Source organism: Scophthalmus maximus, chromosome 1 (genome assembly GCF_022379125.1).
Source record: "Scophthalmus maximus strain ysfricsl-2021 chromosome 1, ASM2237912v1, whole genome shotgun sequence".
Lineage (NCBI taxonomy): Eukaryota > Metazoa > Chordata > Actinopteri > Pleuronectiformes > Scophthalmidae > Scophthalmus > Scophthalmus maximus.
Genome location: NC_061515.1, coordinates 8,948,283 through 8,966,508, shown reverse-complemented (window position 1 = coordinate 8,966,508; position 18,226 = coordinate 8,948,283). Strand labels below are relative to the sequence as shown.

General features: G+C 43.4%; 1 protein-coding gene across 1 annotated transcript in view; it reads left to right on the top strand.

Annotated features, from left to right (window-relative positions):
• lars2 (leucyl-tRNA synthetase 2, mitochondrial) overlaps positions 1 to 17,408 on the top strand; it is a 28,628-nt gene extending 11,220 nt beyond the window's left edge. Inside the window, exons 8-21 of the mRNA XM_035645222.2 lie at positions 2,377 to 2,484; positions 3,810 to 3,969; positions 4,509 to 4,613; positions 4,982 to 5,097; positions 5,202 to 5,485; positions 8,790 to 8,888; positions 10,988 to 11,125; positions 11,215 to 11,318; positions 12,003 to 12,182; positions 12,384 to 12,553; positions 13,618 to 13,695; positions 13,947 to 14,058; positions 15,252 to 15,379; positions 17,010 to 17,408. Coding sequence (XP_035501115.1) covers positions 2,377 to 2,484; positions 3,810 to 3,969; positions 4,509 to 4,613; positions 4,982 to 5,097; positions 5,202 to 5,485; positions 8,790 to 8,888; positions 10,988 to 11,125; positions 11,215 to 11,318; positions 12,003 to 12,182; positions 12,384 to 12,553; positions 13,618 to 13,695; positions 13,947 to 14,058; positions 15,252 to 15,379; positions 17,010 to 17,189 — 1,962 coding nt within the window. The 3' untranslated portion in view covers positions 17,190 to 17,408. The remainder of the gene's footprint in view (positions 1 to 2,376; positions 2,485 to 3,809; positions 3,970 to 4,508; positions 4,614 to 4,981; positions 5,098 to 5,201; positions 5,486 to 8,789; positions 8,889 to 10,987; positions 11,126 to 11,214; positions 11,319 to 12,002; positions 12,183 to 12,383; positions 12,554 to 13,617; positions 13,696 to 13,946; positions 14,059 to 15,251; positions 15,380 to 17,009) is intronic.
• Positions 17,409 to 18,226: the final 818 nt, after the last annotated feature.

The following is an 18,226-nucleotide window of genomic DNA, read 5'->3' as shown; positions in this document are numbered from 1 at the left end:
CAGCTTACCCCGTCAAGGACAAACAGACAACATCCAAAATGTCACGTCAAGCACAAATCAGTAAAAACTGACAAACAGAGGTCATTGTAGGACAACTATTAAGTTAATAAGGTAAATAAATAGGATTGAATAATTAAATACTAATAAATAGGCATTGTTACATGCTTTATCGTGTGAAAGATCTATTGTTAGGGATCCTATTTAAAGTGACGACTGTCTGATTTAATAACCTGATAGCAGAAGGAATAAAAGATTTGGTGTAATGATTAGTTCTCCTCAGATGTGCTCGATAACGGCAGCCTGAAGGCATCAATGAGAACTCCTGAGACAGAACATGAAGAGGAATATTCTTTGCTTTTTTTGTGTGAAATTAAACTAAAAACAAACGTGTGTTGATTTCTGATAAATACAAAAACACAGTTTTGTCTTCTGTGGATTTTGTGAATTCATGTCTTATTTTTGTTAATTTTCGAGTAAGGAATCACTTTGTCAGGCGGCAACCAGTTTTAGCCGCGGCGCCAAAGTCGCCCATGCTTGTCCGTGTCAGAGGTGTGAGTGGAGGTGGAGGGAATCGGCCCACTGTGCCAATGTGTTTCTGCATCTTTTAATTTTTTCTTGACGAAAGGAGAAGTGGGAGGAGGAAGGTGTTAAGAAAAAGAAGTGAGAAAGACAGATGGAGAGAGAACGGAGGACCGTGTCAAACCAGAGCGTGCCAAATTAAAAAGTGCTGTAATTGGACTGTGATTTTCTGCATGTGCATTTCTCCGCTCGCCTTTTATGTGATGGAGTCAGTCAGGCAACATTAACTACAGACATTAACTACAGACGACATTTATTCAGCGGTCGTCAGCTCAGCTGTCAGGTCGCCACACCTTGTACCGAGAGAGTTTGCTCGTGAATTGTGACCATATTGTTTCCGTCCTGGACACAAATGACTGCCTATTATTACCAAGATGGATGTTTGGATGTGGAGCTGCTTCCGTGATGTTAAATTATCAAGTGGCTGTTGCAGTTTTCAATTTCATGCATAATCACTCTTGTTGCACTCGCTGCCGAGATGATTCACAAACGAAGAACTCGATGCGTCGCTCGACTGTAATTGTGGTTCAAATTCCTTAACCAGCTCAGATAAAAAAAACTACTCCCATGGCAGCATTGTGTGACATTTTTTTCAGAAGTGTACTTGATATCTCTCTCTCTCTCTATCACTCTCACTCTCTCTCTCTCTCTCTCTCTCACACACACACACACACACACACACACACACACACACACATACACCCCTTGGTTATTGCTTTAAGCTTTTCTTAGTTGCCATGGAGACTCCTGTCCTTGCTGTACATCTTTCAGTTACTCCTGCTTCTGAGCCAAACTATATTTTCTTGCCCAGTACAGGACAAACATTCATTCCGTCTTTGTTTAAAGTCATCTTCAGTTATCAATCATAGCTTTTTCTGTTGTTGTTGGGGTTGTTTTTAAAAAAAATGTATTCCTGGAAACATCTTTGTTTTGCTGCGTCTCTTGTTCGAGTCTCTCCATCATGTTGACACACATTCACTACGAATTATGTCTCTTTTCTTTTCTCTCCCACTTGGGACAAAAATCCATAGCTGACACATCCGGCAGCCATGCCAGTGATGACTGTAGCCGGTGTTTATGTTTGTATTGGCACTGCCGCGATGAGCTACTCCATGCTGAGCAGCACTGCGAGGGGGATTGTGGGTAACAGATTGTAACAGACTGAAAGGGAAATTGAGAGTTTCAACATCTCTGGCCTCAGCCCCAGCTGTGACTTTTTAGCCTCAACCTTGTTGATATGCATAGCTTTCATTAATCACGCAGGATAACAGTTGGGTGTGTGTGTGTGTGTGTGTGTGTGTGTGTGTGTGTGTGTGTGTGTGTGTGTGTGTGTGTGTGTGTGTGTGTGTGTGTGTGTGTGTGTGTGTGTGTGTGTGTGTGTGTGTGTGTGTGTGTGTGTGTGTGTGTGTGTGTGTGTGTGTGTGTGTGTGTGTGTGTGTGTGTGTGTGTGTGAGTGTGAGAGAGAAAGAGCGTGTGCGCACTTTCTATGCGATTGCTTTCTTCTTGATATCAAGGAAAAAAGGGTGAGAGGAGGTCAGGATTTTTGAAAATCCCCCTTTGTCTGCATAATGTGACTGGCTTGGTACTGCCGATTTGTCAAAAATAAATTGGCTGGGTTTTGAAGGAGCCCACACAGAGCTGGAGTCAATTGCATGATCCTCAACAGCCACACACATATGACGAACTGGTGGCCCTGTCATAAAAAAAAAAAAATCTCCTTTCCAAAAGTGAAGTGGAAAATTAGCTCTTTCCTAAATTGTACAAAGCAGGAAACGTGTGCCTGTCGTCCTCCTGCAGCCTCTCCTGGACGCCCTGGCGGACCTTCCAGAGTGGTACGGTGTAAAAGGCATGCAGGCAAACTGGATTGGAGACTGCACCGGCTGCTACTTCGATTTCAAACTCAAGGTGATTCTCCGCTCCCTTCTCCCCTTGCTCACTTTTTATTCATTCATCAGTCTTGCTTTCTTTCAATCTCTTTTTCTTTCTTTCAAGAGTTTCCCTGTGGCTTCTTCCTTCCAGCCTCAGTTTTTCATCTCTTTCTGCATGAGCACCGATTGCCTGCTTTGTTTTACATTCTTAGATGCCTCTGTTTGTTTGTGTATTTCAATTTAAAATCATGTACCAAAACATGAAAATCTTTACTCTGTTGTTCGCCTTCAGCGGGTGCATCCATCTGCGAGCGGCAATTTACACAAACAGATGATGTCACAAATTAGTTTCTATTGAGTTTTCAAAGAGCTGTATTTACAGTTTCATACAGAGTGGTCGCTGAAAACCCACTGGGAGCACTCTGAGCTTCCTTATTAATCCACTCTCTTTAAAAAAAAAAGTTACTCTGTCAATTTCTCATCATTTAAAAAGTTTATTTTTCCAGAGAAAAGGGGGTTACAGGATGTGAGATTGCATTTGTGTGTTTGTGATTTTAAATAGAAATAAGAATGTAGTAATAAAAACTAGATGTCATTAAGTTTATTGTATGCCTGCTTATATCTATATCTTATGTCTTATATTACATTATCAAACACTGTCACAGGGTGTCTTCACTGAATTATCTAACCAGTGGGCTGAAGATTATTTTAGTATGTCTTTAATAATAGCACGAGAGACAATAATTACATACAATTATTTTCATCTCTAAATAATCACAGGATTAAAAAACATTTTAGCCTTATCATGTGTCAAAGAGCAACATACAGCACATGTTAAGATATTATTTGTTGAACTGAGGTTTCAACTCATAATTTATCAATGCATTTGTTAAATATTTTATAATAATTTTAATTATGCTGACAAATGCCTTAAACAAGGTGCTGGAGCCAACAGTTGATTTCCTAAACCTGCCTTACTTGCTCTTAACAAATTAACAAGACTAAGAGTTTACTGTTATTCTAGCAGTTGCTGTGTTTGTGGCTGGTTTAAGGTAGAATTTATTATTATTCTCTCTGTGCACAATAATCAGTATACATGGGTGTTAAATTGCATTCCTTCAGTGCTCACATAAAGAACAGATACAACAGCAAAACGTGTACAAAGACAATAACGGCCAAGCAAAAAATAACACAAATTCTTCTGAACCTTGTGATGTGTTTGATGTACGTGGTAGACGTGACAATTTACAATCAACCGCTACAGGGGACAGCCTGAGGAAACTGACTGTCCTCCTCATTAACTCATCTCCAGTGCACGGATGCTGAAAGGGGTTCCCATGTGCGTCTTCTCTTATCTCCCAGGTGAACGGCGTGGAGACGGGGGAGACCCTGTCAGCCTACAGCTCTTCCCCAGAGACGGTGTTCGGAGCAGCCTACCTGGCAATCCTGCCCTCCCACAGACTGGTGCGTGGTAGCAGCTCAGTGCGGCCCTCCTTGGAAAAAGCCTTTCAGCCGGGCAGAGGTGAGCATGACCCCAGCCGGAGTTTGAATCATCTGTCAAGGTGTATGATTTCCTTCTCTCTGAGGTGGAGGAAAACTGTCTTTTTTTTCCTTTTTTGGGGGGGAGTAAAGACAATTCTATTTTCTCTTATCAGCAGCATAATTAATTACTTGCATGCTGTCATGACTTGAAAAGGTTATTTGCAAAGGTTATGATCCCCTGCATATTATGTGTTCGTTATTGAGCAGAACCTAATTATCGAACGAGGCGCAACAGTGAAGAATCAATCCTCATATGAAGAAGGACGTACATGTTCTATTGGATACCTCAGTAAAGTCTACATACATTATATTTTGTAGTTAATGCATGTTTGGGACCGCCTGCATTTTTACCCATGTGAATAACCTGATTTGACCACACTCTGGCTGTGGTAGTTGTAGTTTACTGAAGTGTATGTTAATTGGGATTCCCCCAAGGTTTTTTTTTTTGTGTCTGTTGATAATGAGCTACCGGGGGAAGCGGCGCTGCCTCTCTCACGTCCCCTGCCCTCTGCTCTCCAGACTCTCTGACAGAGGTCACCGCTCGCAACCTGTTCACCGGCCACGAGGTTCCCCTGATCATCTCACACAAAGAGGCGTTTGATGGCTATTTAGACACTGTGATTGGTGAGTTATTGGTGGTGTAGCTGGATGGGTGTGTAGAAATAAGTATTGATAGACGCTCAATACAGTCCTCCTATAAAATGGCAACATGTAAAGAGGTTTTAAACTTAGAAATCTGAGGGGCCATCTTTTAACATTTTCCAAATTCATTATTTGCTTTGTGTCTTCACCTCACAGTATTGTCGTTGCTATAATGGTGTGACACCAGTGAATGTTTGTCTTGCAGAGTATGGAGATGGAACCCAAGGGATTGTTAACAATTAGTTGCATCACATCATGCAGAACATCACCACAGGGTCTTCCACTGTCTTAAGAGATCTGCTATGTGTGTGTTTGTATACGTCCATGTTTGTGGGTTTTTTTACCGACAGGTATCCCAGACTGTAGTGAGGAGGATCTATCTGTGGCCAGAGCTCTGAACCTGCGGTGGACGAGTGTGCTGAAAAGTGACCAAGACGGGACCCAAACGTTGATTAACTCTGATGAGGTCACCCCATCAAAAATACACAAAACACTCATTATTATTAAAGTATGATAAGTAACACAGGTCTAGTGCACCTTCTGAACTTATTTGTCCTCCTCATTCTGTAGTTCTCAGGCCTCAGCAGAGAGGAGGCCTTCAACTCCATTACCCAGAAGGCCAGGGAGCAGAAGGTTGGCGGCCACCTTACCAGCTCCAAGCTCAGGGACTGGCTGATATCAAGGCAGCGGTACTGGGGCACACCCATCCCTGTGGTGCACTGTGGGTCTTGCGGTTCAGTTGCAGTCCCTGAGGAGGAGTTACCAGTGACACTGCCAAAGCTGCCTTCGGTCACAGGAAAGGGGGCGTCGCCTCTGGAGGCTGCTCATGACTGGGTCAACTGTAGATGTCCCAGGTGAGAATACTGCGAAGCATTGTTTACTTTTTTTGTTTTACTGGAACATTACATCATCTATATGGTTCTCCTCTGTGTGATCATTATTCTATTACATGCTAAGGTTTATATTATCAGCATTAGTCCTTATTAGTCCAAATTAGATTTTTTTGATATTGTTTGACATTGTTTATCACATTCAGCATTTTCATTGACACTTTTACAGAAGCTTTTTGTGACGTTTGCCAAAATTGCTGCCCTGTCAGTACGGTGGGGTCTAAAGTGTCGTAACTAATAGCCAAACTGTTTATTTTTATCCTGTAATCACAACAGTATATCGTATCCTGTTAACTCTGGTGCACTCTTCCTTCCTGAAACTGATATGCATGCAGCTTAATTGGTAGAGTACTGGTAAACTATCCACATGCTTAACTTTGACAGTCCTCACTTGTGAAATGTTTATGTATATATAATTATTTATGTACTGTAGCTGCTAGTTCTGCTTGTCAGCTGCAGCTCATTAGGTGAGAGTAAAAATTGCGTAATTTTCTTCGAGCTGGAGGTCGCTGACTCAAAGTCATTGCTAAACTATGAGATAATGATACAGCCAGTAGATTTAGCTTGTGAAGCTGTATGAAGCTGCGAGCTAATAAACAACAATTACAGTGAACAGTACGCTTTACTGTAGTGCCTTTCTATTTTGTCATCTGTTGGCTGGTCACCCTCTTCAGCTAGCGACTCTTCCAAATAAAAAGACTATCTTTAAAATTAGTGCTTAAATGAGTAGTTGGACATTTGTGGTGAAAAAAAAATGTTTATTTGGTTTCTTTTTGAGGCACAAGATAAATCTGAAGTGTTCTCAGAAGACTAGTGACAGCAACAACAACAAAAAAGATAATTCTGAATTTTGTTGGTTGTACTTTTACATGCCTTTAACTATAACTCAAATTGAAGAGTCTCAGGTTGGGAGGAAAAATTCACTCTTTTGTGTGACTTGGAAATGTTCCTGAGTTCTAAGAATCCTTAAAATGTTGGGATTGGGATCCTGTCCATTATGGTGTTTGCAGAGTTATAAATGAATTATGTGAACAACATCAGTGAAAGCCTCTCCTCAGTTCCTCAGTACACAGAGCTGAGAGCGGGCCTGTGAATTGTGTGATTAATGCTTTTGCCATGACAAGGTTATGTAATGAGTGGCGTCTGTGACAGGAGCAGCATGAGATGATGATGATGATGATGATGATGATGATGATGATGATGATGGAGGTTGCGTAAGCGAGCTGTGCCTCGAGAGACGCACACACATTTACCTCTAGTGCACAGGCATAATCACACACCTCTCTCACCAAGAGTCGTCTCAGTGAATGTTTTTTGAAAATGTTTGTGAATGCCGAACACACACACAGCTGGCGTCTCTCCGGAGTCCCTCGCTGACATGGGAATTCCTCTCTGAAGACTAATCACCGTCACGGCACCATGTTGATTAAAACAATGGCCCGCTCTGTTGCAGATGGCACAAGTCATCAGATTGTGTTCAGTGTTCACTCACTTTTACAAAGCTACTCTGATTCCTCCCATCAGTGCTGATTGATGGCTATAATCAGAAAGATGCTGCCCCCCGCACCCCCCCCCCATCTCACCTCTGTTGTTAAATGTCTGTGGAAATTTGCTCTCTTCACTCGTCGACCATGTCCAATTAAAGTTTGAGTGGAGCACAGGCGTGAGGAGCGATGAAAGATGGGTTACAGGAGTGGAGTTTTATCTGTCCTTGAGGAAGTCATTTCCCGTGGGCTCATCTCGTCTCTACCCTCGGCGGCACTGTAAATTGGCCTGCCAACTGAACCCTGCATCGGCTTAGCCAGGCAAGGAAGGTGTGCATGCAAGTGTGTGTGTTGTTCCATGAATTTGCAGGTAAAGGGAGAGACCAACTGGTTAGTGGAGCACACGCACACACACATTCTTAGGCGGACACGCGCACACACACAGCAGCTGGCAGATGGAGGGGCTATTTTCCATGGGAGGAGAGCTTTCATGGAGTGGGCAGCTGCGTCTCTTGCCTCATCTGTTTGAGGGCCTTTTGGCTCTTTCTGGCTCGTCCTGCAAACACACACAGGTTGCTTCAGATATAGTTACCTTTTTTAGTTGTTAGGCTGCTTTCATTGTTTAGAGAAGAGCCACCATCCAGATGTGGAGATGTGACCCTCTGTAGTCGGACTTAAGCCGCCGGTACCAGCTGTCAAATTACCACAACCTAGCCTCCGATTATCCAGAATGGCATGAGGGATGACGTGAGAGATCTAACTTGCTTTTCTTTTTGTAAACCTGATTTTCTTTCTATATTTTGTTCTATTTTTACTTTCTTGTGTGATGGAAGGGGCTTCTTTCTACTTCTGGGTTTTCATCATGTGAAATAACACCTGGCTTCCAAATATTAACCTTGCTACACCTTAGCCTTGTTGCTAGGCAACCTTCAGCTCTTACCTCATAATCACAGCCTTAATATAGACTGGTGTATTATGTGGTGGTTGAAAGGTTTTGCTTCTTTATTTGTGTTTCTTTATTAGAAAGTGCAAGATTTAAAAAAACCCACCTGTGATACAAATGTTTGTGTGAGTGAAAATGTGCGACAAAGACAAAATAGAGGAATCCCATGAGGTCCAGGAAACGATACCTGCTCTGTTACACACATTCTGTCGCGAACCCCAAAGATGCTTCTCTGTTTATCTTTCTGGGACACTGATCTTAACTCTATTGAGACTCATTATAAAGTAAACGGGAGAGACTTTTATTGTTTCAGTAAGAGCTGTGCAATCTGAAACAAATAATAAACACTTTACAAAAGCGCTCACTTCACCGTGTCTTTGCGGACGCCCTCTCCTGCTCTGGGAAAAGTGGTGTTGACAGATTCGGATCACGTACCCGAGTGCTGTTTGGTTTGGACAGAGAGGGGGTGCGAGGTGGCATTTCCAACACAAACACATGATCATGCGTGCGGCCTGCCAGCTCGTTCCCTGTTAGCACAGCCTGCTAGTCGGGGCACAGGAACAAAGCTCTGGTGCCAGTCTGGCTTCAGGTTTGCTTCTCTGCAGGGACATGACCCACACAGCCAGATGGAGCCAGCTTTACACACACACACACACACACACACACACACACACACACATACACACACACACGCATGCACGCAAATCACATAATGTGCCATTTCTCTAATCATACAAACAGGCATCGTTCATTTGTTCTCTTTCTTATTTGACAGCCTAATATTGATTTTTGTGCTTCCTCTGCCAACTTTCTTTGTGTGTCTCTCTCTCTCTCATGTCAGATGTAAGGGCCCAGCGCGCAGGGAGACGGACACAATGGACACGTTTGTTGACTCAGCCTGGTATTACTTCAGATACACAGACCCTCATAACCCACATAGGTATGAACAGCCTCGTCCTCGGGCTCCACTTCACTGTTATTTATCCATATTATTTATTGACTTTTCGTCCTACATCTTTTTTTTCTCTCACATTGACAGATTTCAGCAAAAATTGCACAGACCATATGTTCACACTTTGTTTGAAGAAAAATGGAACGATTAGAAAAGAAGTGGATAGAGTAGATACTGAAAAAAAGACTATTTTCCTTATGTGATCTTTGCAATATTAATATGCAAACTTGATTTTCTCTCTGGCCTTTTCACACATACACTCTGTTCTGTGCTGAATATACTCTCGGAAAGTGATACTCAAACACATAATTATGCTCAATTATGCTTAGATAACCCACTCTCTCCCACTTACCCATTTCAAACAGTGCATTCAGAAAGTATTCAGGCCCCTTCATTTTTTCCACATATTATTATTGTGTTAAGGTCTTATGCTTAAATTATTGAATGTTTATTTTTTTTCCTTCATCAGTCTAAACTCAATACCCAATTCTCCAAACATGTTCAATCAATTGAATGTACCACAGGACAGGTGCAAGCCTTTTGAAGGTGCAAGCGGAATGGAGACACCTGAGCCGAATTTCAGTTGTCATAGAAAATGGTCTGAATACTTGGAGTATGAGTTTGATATTTCAGTTTTTCAATGATTTAAAACTTTAATTAAATTGTGTTCATTGTGTTTTTGCTTTTTTGTTATTGGTTATTTTGTTTGGATTGATGAGGGAACGTTGAATTTAAAGTATTTTGTCATAAATATGCAATATGATACAATGCAAAAAAAAAGTGAATGACTCTGAATACCTTTTAAGTGCACTGTATTCTGTGCACTTTTCTTAACACAAACACACACGCACGCACGCCTGCACGCCTGAAAGTTGCATTCCCTGCCAACAGAGATTATGGAGCCATAGCTTTCACCTGCTGGGATGGTGGCAACACCCTGAGCTTAACAAAAGAGATTAATTTCCCAGTGCCCTGACCTAGCTGTAAAGCTGCTTTAAAAAGTAGGGAGGGGACTGCTCTCCCATCACTTTTCTTAGCAGGACAGATTATGTCACAACAGAAAAAGCAATTACACTATTTGTGCATTTCAGTTGGCCTGCTGAGGTTTGTGTGCACGGGGAAAAGATGAAAATGGGAAGCAAGAGTTGCTGAAAGTAGCAAGCAAGAGGAAGGAAATGGGAACTAGGTGTTATGTGGAGTGTGTGTGTGTGTGTGTGTGTGTGTGTGTGTGTGTGTGTGTGTGTGTGTGTGTGTGTGTGTGTGTGTGTGTGTGTGTGTGTGTGTGTGTGTGTGTGTGTGTGTGTGTGTGTGTGTGTGTGTGTGTGTGTGTGTGTGTGTGTGTGTGTGTGTGTGTGTGTGTGTGTGTGTGAGTGATGCCAGCAAACAGGCAAAATTATTTTCGGCCGTGTGAGTTCATAACTCTTTTCCCGGTTCAATTACCCGGAGACACCATCAGCCGGAGAGGAAAGGGGTGGCGAGAGGCAGAGAGGTGTGGAGGAGAGTAATGACTGGTTTGAAAGGTGACACACACAGATAACTGTCCGTCCCAGAATGCATCATTACTGTAGGTGGAATCCCAGCCTCTGCTGACCGTCACCATGCCAGTCAGGCTAAACACATCGCTCCCTCCATGTTGAAATCTTAACTGTAAACACGAGGTGATGAATTCATAGAGGGAGTTTTCCTTTTACAGCTCAACCTGAGACACACAGTACTTTAGAGAAGCCAGTAACACAGAGGAGGCTTCATGACATGCTTGTGTGTCAGATTCAGCCTGCCCCCTAGAGGAAGACTGTGTGCATGTCTAACAAAATCCAGAGCAGCCGCTACCACCTGATTTCATGATTAGAAAAAATAAAAATAGAAAGTCAAATTTTATATAAGCAAATAAGAAACATTAAAACTATAGAAATTAGCATGTTTCTTATTAATATAAAAGATGTCCAATAATCTTGAACACTTTAATTTCTTCACACTTTTGTTGCTACCTTTTAACTCAACGTCTCCTGTTAACAGCGTACGATGAATTATGTGATGGCTTCACAGTTCACAGCCTCCATGACCCTGCTTTTTTTTTTCATCTCCAGGCCTTTTGACCGTCACCTAGCAGATCACTGGCTGCCTGTGGACGTGTACATCGGAGGGAAGGAGCACGCCGTCATGCACTTGTATTACGCTCGCTTCCTCTGCCACTTCTGCCAGGACCAGAGTCTCGTGGCTCACAGGTGGAGTTGCGCTGTGGTGTGTCCGCTTTCGCTGTGAACAGACATTTTTGTATAGGCGTGCTAATTGATCGTATATCTTGTCTTTTCAGGGAGCCGTTTCGGAAGCTGCTGGTCCAGGGTCTGATCAAGGGCCAGACTTTCAAACTGGCTGACAATGGCCAGTACCTAAAGAGAGGGGAAATAGACTTCACAGGTACACACTACCAGAATCTGCGAACCGTAACACGTCTGCAAGATACGGGAGGGGAGAGGGCTTCCCTCCACGGCCCTCTGCCAGATAAAACCATGCACAAGGGCAAAAAAAATCATGAGAAACGCAGTGAAAAAAAAAAGAAAGTCATAAAACTTTTGATCTTTTTTTTATGGTAGCATGAAATGCAACCCGTATCGCAATTCATCCTTTGTTCATCCCCTCTTTTCTGTGCTTTGTAGCTTTTCCCAAATGAATGACACATTAACCAGTTACTCTTGACTTGAGTTACAAGAAATCCTTTGAAGGATCCTATTAAAAGTGGCTTCATGCCCAAGGATTTCCCGCTTCTTTCTTTTGCTTGGTAACGGGCTAAACACGAGCTATTTGTGGCTTACAGAGAAAGGGAAGTCTCTTGATCCCAGTCTTACAGGCTGAGATTGACTAGGCCTTATGTTTTTTTTTTCTTTCTTCTGTCTTTTACTAAATGTAATTAAACAGTAGCTACTGAGAAGAAGTAAAAATGACCAATATGTATTAGAATAAGATTATAGTTTAATTTAATAACCAAACACACTGAAATTTAAAAATGAGCCAAAAGATGAAGATAAAAGCTAGAAGCTGACTGAAAGAATGTGCTTATTATTTTAGCTGATCTCTGATCTGTGGCTCCTAACCTCCCTCTAGATAAGGAGCCCGTGGCGTTGGGCGGCGGTCGTGTTGAGGTGACATGGGAGAAGATGAGCAAGTCTAAACACAATGGCCTGGACCCCCAAGAGGTGGTGCAGCAGTACGGCGTGGACACGGTTCGACTCTACATTCTGTACGCTGCACCGCCTGAACAGGACATCCTCTGGAATGTCAAGAGTGAGCAAAATTACCCTGACACCTTAAGATTTTTTAATTCAGGATTAATAATAATTTTGTGAAAAGCCTTACCTGTATGACGCAAATTGCTTCCTCAATGGAACTGATCAAATTTAGGAAATTTAATTTCTAAAAGGCTTTCCTGCAACAGTACGTCAAAATATCCTTCCCTTCTGTGTCTGTGTGCGTTCACCACCTCAGCCGACGCCCTTCCTGGGGTTCTGCGATGGCAGTCTCGACTGTGGCAGCTGGTGACCAAGCTGAGGGGGGCCCGGCAACTCGGAGATGTCCCCAACCCCGCCCGGCTGAAGAAGAAGGAGCTGGCGGAGGCTAAGAAGATCTGGGAGAACAAGAATTACGCCATTATAGAGGTAGCAACTCTAGAGCATCAGCGAAATCGCAAACAGCCCTGACCACTAGGGGTCACTAATGGTCCAATTTCCAAAATTCACAGCAATTAAAGCTACATTGTGCAACTATTTCACCTTAACATAACAATTTCACAGTCATTTTGGTACACTGGCTTTTAATGGGTAGAAAGTTGCCACTTTCATTCCCACTCCAAGCCCTGATTGCCTTGTTCTTACACCACATAATTTTGGTGAGCGAGTGTGCTGACCAATTGCTGAAATCACACCCAGCAAATTCAAATTAATAACCAGTGTTATCTCTTTAACATATCAAAGACCACAAACAGCGTTTGGTGCAGCTGCTGCAGTGACAGCATTTTCAGCTCAGGAAGCCAGAAGTCATGGTCACCCTGCTTTTTTTTGTGTTCAATCTCTAACATTGAATACATTGTGCAGTTGGAAAGTAAGACACCAAGTTACAGGGTACTGTGTGATAGCTTGGCTTCAAAGTAGCATGTCACTCATCACACAGCCCGACAGGACATAGTCCCGAGTTCCAACCAATGCTGGAAATCCGTTGCAACCTGAAACCCCCACAGTGAAGAATAAGAGAAGAAGGGGGATGGAAATTGATTTTAAATCCACTCCATCTCTTTTCACACTTTATAAATAGCCTCCTTTGGCTGCCAGGTTTGATTCTGTCTCTCCGTCCCTCAGGGATAGTGCTTTTAAAGGGCCGCAGGCTGTTTGCCATAAGCCTCCAAAGCCAAGGTTATCCTTTGATCTGTCCATCAGAAAGGCCCCAGGGATCGACCTCTGCCTCCCTAAGGCCTCTCCCAAATGGCTTTTCCTTCCCAGGAGGCTAAGCAGGGGAAGGCTTACATGGTGTGCGCCTTCAGCGGGTGAACACGGTGATAACAGGGAGGAGGTCCCTGTTATTGTCTTCTAATAATTCTTCAGAGGCAGAGTCTAAGTTATTCCATAAAACATCAGGTCAATCCGTAAACATCTGTATGTCCAGTGAAAGCCTCAGACGTTATTACTTTTTATTTTATTAACTGAGTCACCTGTTGTTGTTTTTTTAGGTGACATCTCACTTCACAGAGGATTTCCTTTTCAACGCAGCCATTTCACGTCTGATGGGACTTACCAATACACTGAGTGTGAGTGCTCCGTCTTGTACCTATAGAAAACAAGAACAACTTTTATCCTTTATTTCCTTTAAAATCCCTTTCCCCCACTGTGTGTGTGTGTGTGTGTGTGTGTGTGTGTGTGTGTGTGTGTGTGTGTGTGTGTGTGTGTGTGTGTGTGTGTGTGTGTGTGTGTGTGTGTGTGTGTGTGTGTGTGTGTGTGTGTGTGTGTGTGTGTGTGTGTGTGTGTGTGTGTGTGTGTGTGTGTGTGTGTGTTTTCTCAGAGTGCGACAGTCAGGGTGCTTCAGCACAGTGTGGAGTTTGAGGAGGGGCTGGCCTCGCTGGTGATGATGACGGCTCCGATGGCCCCTCACCTGGCTTCTGAACTTTGGGCAGGTGTGAGACCTGCAAACTATTGATAAATGATATTTCTTTTTCCCTCTGCACATGCACACATTGTATGCACTCAGGGTAAAACATCCACTGTCGAGACCTGAGACTAAATGACCAAGTGATCATTTCAAATACTTTCACTTTATCCATTGAATCTATCATTTGATCTCAATTGGATCTCCCCTGTCGCAACGACAAAAGTATGTGAAATGTGGCGTTATTTTTTAATGTCTGTAAGAGGAAGTTGCCTCAGATAATGGTGACACTGCTCCCTATGTAACGCCAGTGAACGGCCAGTTGAGAGACTTTTTTTCATCATATTAACTCCTAAACAAATCTTCTGTACCTTTCACCTGAAACACACTCGCTGTCCATCATGGAAACTGAAAGCTCTTGACCTCGTGTTGAAAACAAACAATAGAAAGAAAGAGCTAGCGTCACCTTTTCATGCGTCGTATGTAAGTTTACCTCTGCACTGTCCTGCACAACATCCCCCTATTGTCAACAACACACGTACCTAAGTTTTCTGCACACAGCTGAGAGAAAAGAGGTTCCGGTGAAAACACATTGTCCAGCTGATGACTAGAGTCAGGAAAACATGACGGGCAATCCCAAGGAGGAAGAGTTCTGTGTGTGTGTGTGTATGTGTGTGTGTATGTGTGTTTTTAATAATGGCTTGCATTTGGGTTGTGCTAATATGAAGTTTTAAACCTCCCCTATAAACAGGAAATACTAGGGAGGGTCCTGACCCCCTGCTGCACTCAGTCCGGCGGTACTTTTTCTAACTCTCACTCGTTGTTTGTCATTTTACACACACACACACACACACACACACACACACACACACGGGGCAGGATAGAGGAAGTTAACATCCTTCCCCTGTGCCTCCAGTGGGATGTACACTCGATGGTTTCACTCAGTCAGGACTGATTTATTGGTTATTGTTTGACGCTTAACTGTGATAATTTTTCTCAAAATGAAGGAAAAACGATTCCACAGAAAAGTCATTCCTAAAAGACTAAAGTCTAATTTGTCCTTTGTCTGTTTTCAAAAAACAATTTTCTTCCTACTCCTTGGCTGAAAAAGATACCATTTTTTTTTCTCTGTACCTCAGTGAGTGAAACTATCTCTTGAGTGTTTGAGTGTACTGTATAGTCAATGACACCCTTCTGGGTTTTCCTCCGTGTATCCCCCAGGGCTTTGCCAAATAAAAAACCCCCTCAGCCCCCTCCTCCTGCGGGGAGGAGACGTCCTGCAACAGGCCTGGCCGACTGTGGACCCTGAGTACCTGAAGGTCCCTGACTTTGTGGAGCTGTCAGTACTGGTAGGAACACACGCACGCATGCACGCACGCACACACACACTCAGTTAACTCATAAAATGTTCAGTCTTTCGGTGCTCTTAAACAAATCTCCTTTTTTTTTCTAAATCTAAAGGATAAAAGATTTTCACTCAGCGACAGGCCTTTACTCATTATTTATACATCCAGTAACTTTGTTAACAGACACATGCACATATCTGGCTCTTGCATCCGCTGCCATTTTCACTCAAACTTCCATGATTGCGTTCAAAGTCTGTAATTTTCAAGGGAGCCTGTGATTTGTGTGCCAAGTGGTAAGCTTTAAGCTAAATACACAAGTGGATCAATAATTAAAAGACAGGAACTGAGCCGCTGTTTTATTCTTAACTTCACTCTCATTTCTTGTGCTATTTTTCTTCCCTGATTCGTCCGTTTGGCTGCATATGTCATCATCAGGAATGAAAATGTGTATGTGTGTGCAGCGCACGTTTGCTTTTCTTTTTTTGTCACAATGGGCACATACATTTTTGGAGTCAAGACTTTAGAATTAGAGTTAGGTTCGGGTAAGTTCCAAGGTTTCTCTTTTAGATGTAATCGTAGGGTAAGGGGCTGGGTAATGCATTATGTCAATAAGTGTCCCCCATAGAGATAACATTTTTGTGTGTGTGTGGAGATTGGAAGATTCTATTGGAAGAAAACTGCTTTTTTGCAGATTAAAGCAGTTTGAGTTTTATCTTTTAAATGAGTCAATGTTCAGGGCAGTGTGAAGACTGACGTGTGTGTGTGTCACGTTTATGTGTGTTGCGTTCGTGTGTGTGAGCATGTGTGATGCTTTCATCTGATTCAAGTTGATTTTCTCATGCTTCCCGTCACAGCTGGATGTTCTCTCTGATTTTCATAGACATGACAGCTGACTAATAGCACCTGTCTTTCACCGGTGGGATTCTCCCTCTGTAATCTGACAGAGACAAAACAGACAAGACATGAAAGAAAGTGTGCGTGCGTGCGTGCGTGCGTGCGTGCGTGCGTGCGTGCGTGCGTGCGTGCGTGCGTGTGTGTGTGTAAAAATAACACTCGTTTACACATTTTCCTTTCTCCATTACTTCTTGTGCATCTCATACACAAAAGTCCTTAACCCCATACACACCCTGTCCCCTGACACACTAACATACACATATGACCGCACACACACCACACATATTTGAGCTCCCAGGGCTTGATGATGATGATGCTGCTGCTGGTTTTACTTCAGACGGAGCTCTCTGTTGTGGGCTTCCTCGGTTCTGTGGAGGCAACCTCACTCCGCCTGTCCTCTAATCAGGAACTTGGGTTTGTCCCAGAGGGGAGGCCAAGGCTGAGGCGCCTCAGACACACGCACAAACACACACACATAAACACACACACCCCATCAATTTTCAACCACTTCCAGAGACATGATCACATTCACCATGTGCCCATATGCACTTGCTTCTAAACATACAAGACCGTATGCCCTTCCCATACCTACCACTAACTATGTGGAAGGAGAGGTGGAGCCTGTTATTTTGAGACTTTTATGTCAGGAAGGAAGACTTTGGCTACAGCCTGACATGGCACAACTTTTTTTTCAGTTGGATTTCTCACATCTATTTTACCTTTGAATTCTCACCCTCAGATAAACAACAAGGCCTGTGGCACAGTGACGGTCCCCCTGCAAGTGTCCAAAGATACAGAGCGGGCGCAGCAGCTGATCCTGGAGAGCCCGCTTGGACGGGAGCTTCTTGGCGAGCGCAGCATCAAAAGAGCCATCCTATCCCCCCGGGCCGCCCTCATCAATTTCCTTGTTGACGAGTGACGTATGGCCGTTCACCACCACGTTTCTAACTGGTACATAGTTGTAGATTCCTCTCAATCAGTGATTCAGCGCGGGGAGACAGACAGAGGAGGGGGACTTGCTTCCAATTAATCAAGACAAACAGAAATGATGGTTTATATTAGTTGTCAAAACCTCAATGTAAATAAGACATTTTATTTATATTTTCCTGTTTTTAATAAAAGACTCAAGGAGCAACAAGTTTCTGCTTTTTCTTCTTTGGTATCTTTTGTAAATTGTCAAGTGAGATTTAGCTCTCATGTCCATCAGATCCTTCCCTCCTTTTAGTTAGACCCTCTTTCAATCTCACATGGCCTAAACACCACTTCAGATTCCAGTCATTTTTCACATTCCCCTATACAGTAACGGCAGTGTCAGCATCACACCCAGAACCACGACTTCACACCCCTGTGTCTGCCCTATGCCCACCCGCCCGCCTGCCCGTTGTCTCGGCCGAGTCACGCACTCATGATCTGCCTTATCAGTGTTTGTCTCCACCTCTGGTTCCGCTTTTAGCCACGGATTTCATCTGGGCCACCATACATGGGCCCACTATCTGGCTCCTGTCGCGATCTGAAGGTCTGTTGAAACATATCTAAAGAGTTAAATGTGGTCGGGGATTTTCAACTCGCCGCCACATCATGGTTGTCCATCGCTGCACTGTGCGACATCCATCAGCTCAGTGTCTCTGTGTCAACACAGGGCCAACATGACTCAGCCAATATCACTGTCCTGCCGGATCACATGAGCCGGGCGGCACTGAAATGTATCCATCTGTACACCCACTGGCCTGTCTCTTTACCGGCTGTGTGAGTAATCGGTTTTCTGATATGTGCAAGCTTTCGTCTTTCCCGACTTCTATTCATCTCGAGTTCATGTAAGTGTTTCAGTAGCTGCGTATCAGAGTGTGAATCAATAAGCATGAATGTGATCTGTTTGACAATGTGCCAGTTTTGCGGGGGAAAACAAAACATTCCTTACTGATCCCCCAAACCTTGTCCCATATTTCTGTGCTCTGT